This window comes from Suricata suricatta, chromosome 13 (assembly GCF_006229205.1).
Source record: "Suricata suricatta isolate VVHF042 chromosome 13, meerkat_22Aug2017_6uvM2_HiC, whole genome shotgun sequence".
Taxonomy (NCBI): Eukaryota; Metazoa; Chordata; class Mammalia; order Carnivora; family Herpestidae; genus Suricata; species Suricata suricatta.
In genome coordinates, this window is record NC_043712.1 from 9,650,928 (window position 1) to 9,663,755 (window position 12,828).

The 12,828-nt window shown below is 39.9% G+C and overlaps 1 protein-coding gene across 1 annotated transcript in view; it reads left to right on the top strand.

The window, feature by feature from the left end:
- The window catches only part of SCAI (suppressor of cancer cell invasion), a 138,080-nt gene that overhangs the window by 72,753 nt on the left and 52,499 nt on the right, over window positions 1-12,828 (top strand). The window contains exon 3 of the mRNA XM_029920735.1: window positions 1,936-2,067. Within this exon, the coding sequence (XP_029776595.1) occupies window positions 1,936-2,067 (132 nt within the window). The remainder of the gene's footprint in view (window positions 1-1,935; window positions 2,068-12,828) is intronic.

Sequence of the window (12,828 nt, forward strand, 5' to 3'; positions counted from 1 at the left end):
TTTCTTTTTTTTTTAATGTTCATTTAATTATTTTGAGAGAGAGTGTGTGCAGGCGAGGAAGAGGCAGAGAGAATCCCAAGCAGGTGCCTCACTGTCAGTGCAGAGCCCCACGTGGGCTTGATCTCATGAACTGTGAGATCATGACCTGAGCCAAGATCAAGAGTCTGACACTTAATCAGCTGAGCAACCCAGGTGCCTCCTTCCTGCTTTGTTTCAAATAGCCTTCCTTATTAAGTTAGAATGTTTATTTTTAAGATGATATTTATTTTTTAAAATGTTTATTTTTGAGAGAGAGAGGGTACACATGTGAGCGAGCAAGGGAGGGGGAGAGAGAGGGAGACACAGAATACGAAACAGGTTCCACACTGTCAACGCAGAGCCTGACATAGGGTTCCATCCCATGAACTGTGAGATCATGACCTGAGCTTAAATCAGACACTTAAGCACATGAGCCATCCAGGTGCCCCAATTTTATTTTTAAGTAATCTCTGTACCCGGCGGGGGCTTGAACATGCAACCCCAAGATAAGAGTCACATGCTTTACTGACTGAGCTAGCCAGGTGCCCCAGTTTGTTTATTTTTAAATTTTTATTTTCTGTTTTTCTCCTGTGTCCTGGGGATATTAGTGCCCTTGGCTCATGAGGTTTCTGAAGTGTGGTGAAGAAAGCTACCGTCAGCTCTGATGCCTAGTTTGTGCCTCTTCTCCTGGGTTTAGAGAATGAAGGTGGGAGGGTGTGGGGGAGAGGACTTACCCATGGTCATTACAGTGTGAAACCCCGCTAAGGCTCAGCACTTTGCAAGGTCTGTTTCCATCTGTTAAAAATTCCTAGCCCACTGAGTACAGAAAGCAGTGGGGGAAGAGGGAGCCATGAACATGTGGGGACCACCAAGTGCCATCCACTCATATCCCCACCAGCTGGCCCCATGGCACCCACTTGTTACTCTGCAGCCCTTGACGGTTTCAGGCCTGCTGACGATCTTTCTGCCCTGTAACTGCAGTTGCCTATTCAAAAAAATGTTGGAGAGAAAAATATTTATTGAAATAACTGCACCACACCCTAACTCTCCTCTCTGGTGTCTGGCTCTGCTCTGCATTTTCACCCTACATTGGGACCAGATTTCCCTATGTTGTTCCAGGGATTTCTATCTGTATGTAAAAATAGTTCTTGTTTAGCATACTTTACATGCTGTCCAGCAACTTGCTGTTTTTACATTTTATTTTTTAAGAGTTTTAAAAAAAATGTTTATGTACTTTTGAGACAGAGCAAGATAGTGTAGGGGAGGGGCAGAGAGAGAGAGAGGGACAGAGGATCTGAAGCAGGCTCTGTGCTGACAGGAGAGAGCCCAATGTAGGGCCTGAACTCATGAACCAGGAGATCATGACCTGAGCCAAAGTAAGATGCTTAACCAGCTGAGCCACCCAGATGCCCCAGCAACTTGCTGTTTTTAAAATGGTTGATTAGGGGCCCCGGGTGTCTCAGTCAGTTGAGTGTTCTTTTGATTTAGGCTCTTCTTCAGCTCAGGTCCTTCTTGTAGCTTGTTACCAGTTTTTAAATACTGTATTATGATACTTGAAATAAATATCTTTATGAATAAAGTGTTTTACAGATCATTTTCTAGGATGGATTTACGGAATGGATCAAATAGATGAATAGGTCAAAAGGATCAACATTTTTAATTTTAATTATGTAGAGGAGTACCTGCAACATAATAGGCATTCAAATAATATTTCCAATACAATGTACCAATTTGCATTCCTACTGACAATATGAAGTATTTTCCCACACCATCGCGCACTTAGGTTTTTTGATGATTTGACTGTGATCAGAAGAATTTTATATCTATCTTGAAAAAATGCTATCAAATAATATAATTAAGATATGTTCTTCATGTTATTTTTACCTACTGGATAAATGGACATATGTTTTCTTACAGGACTGAATTTGCTCTTAAAGAAATCATGTCCTCTGGAGGTGCTGAAGATGATATCCCACAGGGAGAGAGGAAAACAGTTACAGATTTTTGTTACCTTCTGGATAAATCTAAGCAACTGTTCAATGGATTAAGGTTAGTGGACTCTTGATGCCTTAAACTTTTCTCTAGTTCGGTATTTTTTCCTATGGCAGGTGTGTGGTAAGTTTCTGAAAGTTATAGATAGAATGTTTTATAAATCCCTGTATTAGAGGTGATCATGGTGTTTTGACACTCTTCATACTCAGATGAAAAAACAATAGGAAAGAGGAAAACTATTGTTTCATTCAAGTTGAGGAGAACTATTTTGTTAGATGGTTTTGTATACATTATTCCACATCATACCTGATTTACGTCTGATTTTACACATTGGGGTATTGAAGGTAATGTATCTTTTAAGAAAATACTTAGAAGGATAATCACAAGACTATCAAATATTTATTGGTAATATTTCATGATCACTGTATCTAAAGCAATACTTTTAATCACTTTATCCCTATATTCACTTAATTTTTTTATATAACTCATCAGTATCTTGAGTGATCTTATTAATTTGCCTATAATGTCTTCCTACATCAAATTAAATGTTCCTAAGAGTAGCACCCTGTTTGTCATGGTTTCTCTAGTACATAAGCCAGGGTCTGGCCCATTGCAGATGCTTCATAAATATTTTTTAAATGTCCATTGACAGGTTTCTTAACTTCTATACTCTGCTGCTTTCTATTTTGTGCTACAGAAGAATCTTTGAGATCAGCTTCTGGTAATAATCAGATTAACTGAAACTTTTTAAAGAATTATTTTCTGGGCCGCCTGGGTGGCTCAGTCAGTTGACCATCCTGACTCTTGGTTTCGTCCCAGGTCACGATCACGGTTTGTGAGATCAGTTCCCATATTAGGCTCTGTGCTGATAGCATGGAACCTGCTTGGGACTCTCTCTCTCTTTCTCTCTCTGCCCCTCCCCCTGCTTTCTCTCTCCCTCAAGATAAATAAATTTTAAAAGAGAAAACATATTTTTTCAATTGATGATTGCATTTCTTCCATATTTTTCTTTCTTGTCCCTTTTCCCTCTCCTTGTTTATACTTGTAATGCTTAGAGTGAAGATCCAGCTCAGTTCCTGTGCAGTGACCTACTCTTGGTTTTCATCTCTGTTCTCTTTTTCACCAGTTTCAGAAAATGTCTCTGGAATTTGTCCACCATATGCCAGACATACTTCTTTTTCTTATTCATTTACTGTTTATGAGATGTATTTCATCTTGTCATTTCATATCAGCATTTTTTGCTATACTGCTTTAAAAAAACCCGTAGATACTATGTATTTGACCTAAAGTTTACTAGCCTCTCTATATATTCTTATTTGAATATAAGAATGAGTGTAGTAGGAGTATGTTTTCATTGAGTATGTTTGAGAAGCATGATGAATTTAGTAGCAGCATTTCCTTTATTAAAAAGGAATTATTTTCCTAATCTGATTCTGGATCATAAATAAATCCAGAAAGCTCAGGTAATCTCTTACTGGAGCCTCTCCACCTGACTAAAATCACTGTAACTACAACCACAGTAACAGTAACAGCCACATTTCCACACGCACTCTACAGTTTGTAAATCACTTTAAAGTACATCTTCATCTGTAAGCCACACAATGACGTTATGTATTACCAAAACACTTGCTAACTAGAGCTGCTTGTTTTATTTTGCCCTCTTTTTAAATGTTGTGCAAATTTTAAATTTAAATTTGTGGTGCAAATATATTCAACAGTTCAAATGTGTCTCATTTTGATCTTTTTTTTTAAAGTGCCATATTAATGATCACACTGATTTTATTTTTGAATTTTTGATTTTATTTAATTTTAAAGTAATTGCACAGTAAAACTGTGTCTGTGGGGATGGTAGGAAACCCTAATACATGGCGAAGTTACATGAGATCTAATCTTTAGGACTGTGATTTACTGTTGCAGAAATTTATTATAATATGTTTGTGTTACCTATTTCAATTTAGTTCTTGAGCACTGGAAACTATATCAGGTTTAAGAATTAATCCTTTTGACTCTTGTTCTCTGAAATATTCAGTACATAATTTCACCAGTTTGAAATTTCCCTTCTTCATCTGTTAAGTCAATGATTTTGTCAGTTACATGTGTAACTTACAGATATCATAAATTGCCACCAAGAAGGCACTATTTTTTTCATAATCTACATTATATCACTTCTGGCACTGTGGCCACAGCTTGAGCTTGCTTGCTTGCTTTTTTTTTTTTTTTTTTTTGGATTTAGAGAGAGAGCATGTGTGCATGTGCAAGCAGGGGACGGGCAGAGAGGGAGAGAGAGAATGTCAAGCACCCTCCATGCCACCAGTGCCAGCACAGAGCCCAACACAGAGCTTGATCCCATGAACTGCAAGATAATGACCTAAGCAGAAATCAGGAATCAGACACTTAACCTAGTGAGCCACCCAAGCACCCCTGGAAGCAGTATTTTCTATACTAATATAGATTATTAATAATATCCCAATAAACTATTGTATACTAATATACTAATACTATACTATTACAATATCAGTTGCCTCTAAGATGTGGAGTAGTACTTCCCTAAAGTGCTATTTTAAAATTTGAGAATAGTGGGGCGCATGGGTGGCTCAGTCAGTTGAGCATCTAACTTCAGCTCAAGTCATAATCTTGCAGTTTGTGGGTTCAAGCCCTACGTCAGCCTCCTTGCTGTCAGCCTGACAGTGCAGAGCCTGCTTCAGATCCTCTGTCCTCCTCTCTCTTCCCCTCCCCTGCTTGCACTCTCCCAAATACAAATAAATATTTTAAAAATAAAATAAAATTTGAAAATACTACTAATAATAAATTTTGGCCCAGAGGAATGGATAAGCAAATTCATCAGGGATTTTTTCAATGTTTTATGTACAGGACCCTCTTTTTATTTCTTATTTGTTAATTTTATTTATTTGTTTATTTTTGAGACAGAGAAAGAGAGACAGTGAATGAGAGGGGGAGAGTCGGAGAGAGAGGGCGACACAGAATCCAAAGCAGGCTCTGGGCTCTGTGCTGACAGCTCAGAGCCCTACACGGGGCTTGAATTCACAAACCGTGAGATTATGACCTGAGCCGACATGGACACTCAGGCAACTGAGCTACCCAGATGCCCCACAGGGGCTTCTTTTTAAAAGAATTTTTAAATGTTTATTTTTTACATATGTATTTATTTTGAGAGAGAATGTGAGCACAAGCAGGGGAGGGACAGAGAGAGGGAGAGAGAGGGAGAGAGAATCACAAGCATGCTCTGCACTGTCAGCACAGAGCCCAATGCAGGGCTCCCTCCCATGAACTGTGAGCTCATCACCTGAGCCAAAATCAAGAATTGAATGCCTAACTGACTGAGCCACCCAGGATCTTCTTTATTTTATAAACACCCTTAATTATTTCTGTAATAAATATGGTGAGTAAAGTATATATATTCTCTGAAGGCTTTTAGCTTGCTGTTTGGGAGATATAGCTAGTGGTGGTGCAAGTCTGTAGTTTACTGAGAGATTAGCACTTTGACTCTCTTCCTTCTTCTTTCCACTTTTTAACAACATGTTTTACACATACAAACACAGAATGATACAGATTTATTAAAAAGATTTGGTGGATAAATCAATGAAAGTTGAATGTGATATATGATTAAATGAAAAAGAGAAAATTATAAAAATAGGCTGTTCTTCGTGATCTTGATTAATCAAAAATTCTATATTAGGGGCGCCTGGGTGACTCAGTTGGTTGAGCGTCCGGCTTCGGCTCAGGTCACGATCTCGCAGTTCGTGGGTTCAAGCCCTGCGTTGGGCTCTGTGCTGACAGCTCAGAGCCTGGAGCTTGTCTTCAGATTCTGTTTCTCCCTTTCTCTCTGACTCACCTCTCCTCATGCTGTCTCTCTCTCTCTCTCTCAAAAATAAATAAAAACATTAAAAAATTTTTATATTAAATTGATGTTCTGTATACCATAGTAACTCTTAGCAGGGCTGTTTTCTTTTATCGCCCACTTTGGCCCCTGACCAAAGACCAGATGTATTTGGGGGCTGAGTTTCTCAAAATGTCTGGTACATATGGAGGTGTGTATTTTCTGTGCTTCTTTATCTAAATGAAAATGCTTTGTTCAGTATTAGGCCTTGGTTGGAAAGGCCTCTATTTATCAGTCCTGTAGGCTGTGTTCGAGTTCCCTAGGGTGGGGAGTGGTGGGGGGTGTGGCATTCTTCTCCACGCCGCTCTCCCATTCCCTCTCCAAAGAAGCTCTTTGAGTTATGCGGATTAAACACCTGTACTTTTCAGGGAATGATACAGTTTTTGTGCATTTCTTTTGAAATAAAGAAGACTTCTTTGGGAAAAAGTAAAAGAAAAGTTTATTGGTTGTTTTCTGCCCTTATATTTGTGTTGGTCTGAATAGAAAACAGGATCATAACGCTTCTAGAGAACAAGAAATGTGTTGGTGGTCGTCTGGACCGGGTGGGGACTTGGGGAAAGGGGGACGTGGGGACCCTGCTGGAGCCGCACGGCCTTTACCACGGGGCCCTTCGTTCTCAACATTCCTCTCACTGTTGGTGTTTATTTTGTGGCTAGCTTTCCTTCATGCTTTCTCTGTTTTTCTTGAGTTCACAATCTAATTATTAAACTTACAATGCAGTGTAACACACTTGCAGAAAAGTACACATATGATAAATATATTTTTTGCAAATGGAGCACATCCATATGGCTTGTACTTGGATAAAGAAATAGAACATAAGGGGCGCCTGGGTGGCCCAGATGGTTGAGTGTCCAACTCTTGATTTTGGCTCAGGTCATGATCTCAAGGTCGTGGGATTAAGCCCTGCGTGGGGCTCTGCTCTGACAGTGCAAAGTCTGCTTGATATTCTCTGTCTCTCTGTCTCTGTCTCTGTCTCTCTCTGTCTCTCTCTCTCTCTGCGCCTCTCTCTGCCCCCTCACCCCTCTCTCTGCCCCTCCCCTACTTGCTCGCACTCATTTTCTCTCTAAAATAAATGAGTAAACATTAAAAAAATAGAACATCTAGCACCTCAGCAACCCCCTGTGTTCCCTCTCACTTGGACTTTTAACTCCTTCTGAGCAGAACAAAAAAGTGCATTTCAGTGCATGAAAGGCTTCAGAGTTTCTGTGTAAGTCTTCCCTGGATATAATAAATTCCCTTTTTGCTCTTGAACGTGTGTCTTCCCACTTTATATTAAGTCATTCATCTAAGTTCTCAGAGCCTTTTAATTTTCGTAGGTGTGAATATTTTTTTAATGTTTATTTTATTTTTGAGAGAATGCGTGAGTGGGGGAGGGACAGAGAGAGAGAGAAAGAGAGAGAGAAGGGACAGATGACCCGAAGCAGACTCTGCTTTGACAGCAGCAAGCCCTATAGGAGGCTCGAACTCACGAACCACAAGATCGTGACCTGAGCCGAAGTCAGATGCTTAGTTGACTGAGCCACCTGGGCGCCCTAAACATGAATATCTTAACGAAGTGTTTTTCTTGACTGAAAATATCTCCTTATATTATGTGCATAACAAATAAGCTCTTTCCACTGACTGTAAGAAAACATAGACCAAGAGAGTGAGAAATAGATGAAATGAATAGTGTTTTTCTTTGAATAGCTCTTGCATGTAGATACAGTAGTAATGAAGTGCGAATAATGTTAGAAATATCTTTGAATCCTGTCAGAAAATGATCAAAAGCCCCAGTGCCTGCAGGGTTCCAGTTACCATGGTGACTAAGACTGCAAGCAGAGTGGAATACTTGCTGGGATTATATAAGGCAGCGTCTTGAGACATGTAGTTGAGATACACAGCTGTGTCTGCCAGTGACATCCGTGACTCTGGTGCTTTGGGACAGCAGAGGCCTCCACATCACTGACTGACTCTGGAGGAGCAGATGCACATAGCCAACAGAAGCACTGGGGGCCATACACACATACACAAACACACACACACACACACACACACACACACACACACACACTGACAGAAGTGTGCCAAAGTGAAATATAGTGGTCTTAAAGAAGAAATTCCCCACAATACTTTCTTGAAAAGCCTATTTTTAGGATGTCCCGGTTCCTAAATAGGAAAGGGTAACTGGGAGGAACAGTCTGTTCCCTTGTCCTTTTCCTCCCCTCCCCTCCCCCTCCTTCCTCTTTCTTCCCTCTTTTTCTGCCCCTCCCCCTTCCTTCTCTTCTTTCCTCAAAAAAATCATACTTTCCTAGAAGCAAGCTCTGCACGTGTATAGTAGAGTATATGTGGGCGCCTGGGCGGCTCAGTCGGTTAAGCGTCTGACTTGGGCTCGGGTCATGATCTCACGGTTCTTGAGTTCGAGCCCAGCGTTGGGCTCTGTGCTGACAGCTCAGAGCCTGGAACCTGCTTCGGATTCTGTGTCTCCCTCTCTCTCTGCCCCTCCCCCACTTGTGTGCGCGTGCACGCCCTCTCTCTCGCTCTCTCTCTCAAAAATAAATAAAAACATTTTAAAAAGTTTTTAAAAAATGGTAGAATATATGTTATTTCAGAGATGATGCTTAAAATAGCTGTACAGCTTGTAATAAATGCTCTCGTTTTCTGTGGCTTACCACTCAAAAGAGTGGCACATGCATTTGAGGTAGACTGGCCTCAGAGTGCAGTGGGTATCTGGATCACATGATCTAGAGAGGCGTGGACTAATAAAAATTTAATATGAACCACAAATGTGATTTTAAATTTTCTAGTAGCCAGATCTTAAAAAATGTAAAAAGGAAAAAGTTAAATTAATGTTAATAATTTATTTGACCTAATATATCTAAAATACTTTATCTCAACATGTCATCAATATAGAAGAATTATTGAAATATTTTATATTCTTTTTTTCATACTTGGTTTTTGAAGTACACTGAATATTTTATTAACTTTTTTTAATGTTTATTTTTTTATTTTTGAGAGAGGGAGAAAACATGAGCGGGGGAGTGAAGGGGTCAGGGGGACAGACAGCAGACCCAAAGCAGGCTCCATGCTGACAGACCTCATGCGGGCCCAAACTCATGAACCACAAGTTCATGATCTGAGCCGAACTCGGACGCTCAACCAACTGAGCCACCAAGGCACCCCCTGAATATTTTATACTTACCTACATTTGAGTTCAGATGAGCCACTTTTCGGGTACTCATTACCCTCACATGGCTATTGGCTCAGGCAAAATTCCTCCCACTTTTAGCTTCTCTTCACAAAATGATCCGCTGTGCTTTCTGGTGAATATATACCAGCTGCTTTGGGGTCCTCTTCTTCACAGGCCCCTCAGATGGCCCTGTTTGTTTCTTCTGTCTCTTCCGTACAGATTCCAGTAGCCTGCAGGTCTTTGGGCTGGATGTTGGTGATTTGTCCCCGCCACCTGTGTTTGGAGATATGAAAGATACTTTATTACTTACTGTATTAATTTGCTAGGACTGTCATAACAACATAGCACAGATTGGGTTTCTTAACCAACAGAAATTTATTATCTCATAGTTCTGGAGGATAGACGTCCAAGATCAAGGTGCTAGCAAGGTTGGCTCTTTCTGAGGTCTTTCTCCTTGGCTTGGAGATGGCTGTTTTCTTAATGTGTCCTTAAATATAGCCATCCCTCCGTGCATGCCCATCCCTGGTGTCTCTGTGTGTGTCCTTTTCCCCTCCTTATAGGAGGACCCAAAGGCCTCCTTATAGGCCCAACCAAAGGCCTCGTTTCAGTTTAATTACTGTACTTCTTTAAAGACCCCATCTCCAAATGCACATTCTGAGGTCCTGGGAGTTAGGACTTCAACATATGAATTTGGGGGTGACACAGCTCATAACACTTAATTTTGCTGAAAATGTTGTCTGTGAGGTTTTGGTTTTGTTATCTAGTGTTTCTGTTTTTGGAATGAACCTGAGTAGTTGAAACTATGCTGCTGCCCTTTCCCCAGAATCCAGAAAATCAGCTATTTAAATGCGTATACCAAAATTTACTAATGTTGTTGAGTATATTTCTAATTAGTGCTTTTTGACTATCAAAGTTCAGTATAACCTGATCTAAAAAGTTCTGGTTCTCTAAGATCTTAATATTCAGACCTGGCTAGGGACAAAAATACACATCTTCCCCTTTTTAATTGCTAGGGGGTTAGACCAGATACTGTAAGGAGGAAGGTATTTGTGTTAACTTGTTTTGTTTTGTTTTTGTTTCTGTTTGTGTGTGTGTGTTTACTTTTTCAGATCTTCCAGGAGTAGTATAAAGAGAAAAAGGAGAGATAGTTTAAGACCAATAGATTTCACTAAATCCTCAAAACAACCTCATTAGTTCTATTTTCTTGGTTCATAAATGAGAAAACCAAAACCTTGGCAGATAAAGCAGTAGCTTATGTTAATATCATGGGTTCTAATTTGGGAAGTGCTACTTCAGAGAAGTTTTTCCTCAGTATAGGAATAAGGATCCCAAAACATACAGGTGAGCTCCGATCCCCTCTTCCCTGGAGGTGACACAGGAGAACACTCTGGCTGTGGGAAGCACGCAGTGCCTGGCTTCTTGCACTCATCTCCTTGGGTCTCTGAGAAATCCACAGCTGTAGAACCCCTCTGCGTGTCATCACACCTAGAAAATAGTCACGGACCTTTGAGGGACAAGGTAGCAGTATCTTAGAGGGCTTTAAAACTCGGTAGCCTGTGTTTTCTGTGAACAAGGGGCTGTTGGAAAACAACTGTATCTCTAAGTGTAAGATTTTTTTATATGTCCCCGGGAGCTGGTTCACAGGAGGAGAAGACGCCATTCCATAGCTTTATTTGGCTTGGCATTTCTAAATTCAAACTAAGGGTGATTATTCAAAGTTACTCAAATTCAAAAACCATCCTTAGGAATGGAACAATGTACTGTCTTTGTGTGCCCACACCATTCTGCGAGGGAGGGGAGCAGGATGCAGAGATAAAGGGAATGCCCACCTTCTACCTAATCAAGCTCTCTTGTGCGTTTTTTCTCAATCTCTCATTCAAAAAGAGCTTTGCTCCCTCTTCAGTAAACAAAAGGGTTGGGGTGCCTGGGGGCTCAGTTAAGCAATGGTTAGTGAGATTGAGCCCCATGTCGAGTTCTATGCTGACAGTACAGAGACTGCTTGAATTCTCTCCCTATATCTCTCTCTCTCTCTCTCTGCCCTCTCCCGCATGTGCTCACATGTACTCGCTCTTTCTCACTCTCAAAAATAAATAAATATTTTAAAAAATTGATATAGTGGTGTCATTAAGATATCCTTCCCGAAGGAAACACTCAGCATTAACAGTCTAGACCTGTTGAAACCCCCAACACCTTTAGACTCACAGACTAATTCCTAAATCTAAATCTGGAAATCGGGTATGCCATTGGTTAAAAAAAAAATGCCAGTGTTCAAACAAGGAATTCTTCAACTGGCTTTGCAAGGCCTGAACACGGTTTTGTCTGATATACAAATGAATACAGAGGCTTGGATTAGAACAAAGGTGTCACTGTATGGAATGCAGCCTTCTCTGTGTAAACAAGAAGGGGGGCCGGGACACCACTCCTTGACTGCAAACCTTGTGCAGAGGAGTTGAGTTACACCTTCGGCTGCAGCTTTGGTCATGACTTTGTTGGAGGTCAAGTGCATCCCATGACCTGGGGAGCAGAATGAGCTCACAGAGAACAAATTAATGTAGAATCAAAATCTAAGTTGTTTTCCCTTCTGATACAAGAAGAGAACATTAGATTAAGGGTGAGAAAGTTTGAAGTTGAATCCTAGTTCAACAGTTTACTGGTCATGAGTTCACAGGGAACTGACTTAAGGTCCTTGATCTTTAGTGTGTGTGTGTGTGTGTGTGTGTGTGTGTGTGTGTGTTTACGTGTTTACATACACACATATATGCCCTGGAGAAACCAAGCATTCAACAACAGGACTAAGGAAAGAGAAGCCAGTAGAAGAGAACAGAAAGAAGAGAGAATTACAACATGGTGGACTTGGTGCACGGCAGCACCCCACCAGGAACACTGACAGGAGGAGGATGGAAGGGTGGCTTTTGGGCTGAGATGTCAGGTGTGGGTGCGTGTCAGCCATGTTAGCTAATTGTGTTTAGTTAGGATGATAGATTTCTCAAAACCCAGAAGAGATGTCCTAAGTTTTGACATCTCATTACATTGGAAACATCTTGGAGATAAGAACCAAGTTTAATCATTTGCACTACGGTTTTTGCTACCATAGTCTCCTAACTTTTGGGTATTTTTTTGTTTTGTTTTGTTTTTGTTTTTGTTTTTCTCTGACTTACGTATTCAATAATCTTTTTATTTTTTTTATTTTTTTTAATATAACACTATTTTTTTTAACATATGCAATTATTTCCCATCATTTACAATACAGTAGTTACAATCCTAACTTTTGTTGATAAGCGTTGAAGATTTAAAAAAAGGAGCAAGGGAAGTGTTGTACTTTCAATTTCTACTAATGCTTTGGAGGAAGAAGAAGCCAATTTATAAGATAGGTCCTTCTGCAAAAAGTGAACTATTGGGTCGTTTAACTTACAGGATAATTCACAGAGCCCCATTTAATTTAATTCAATGGACCATTAATTTCCCATCTCTGACATCAGTATTAATAACCAAATGATATATTCAGAGTTTAAAACTGTAGTCAAGCTCTGAATAGTATAGAAATTTGTCTAAAACTCTTTATAAAATACCTTAGTTAGTTTTAGACTCTAATCAAAAGTGGCCTGTATTTTAGCTTCTGTGATATATTTCATTAGAGAAAGGGTGATCACAGGACTTAGCCTTTAGAAGTTAAACAAAAATTTAACTCTGTGTTGAAAAGAAAATTCCTGTCTTTATAGTTGAGTTTTTATTTTTTATTACTATTTTTTAATGT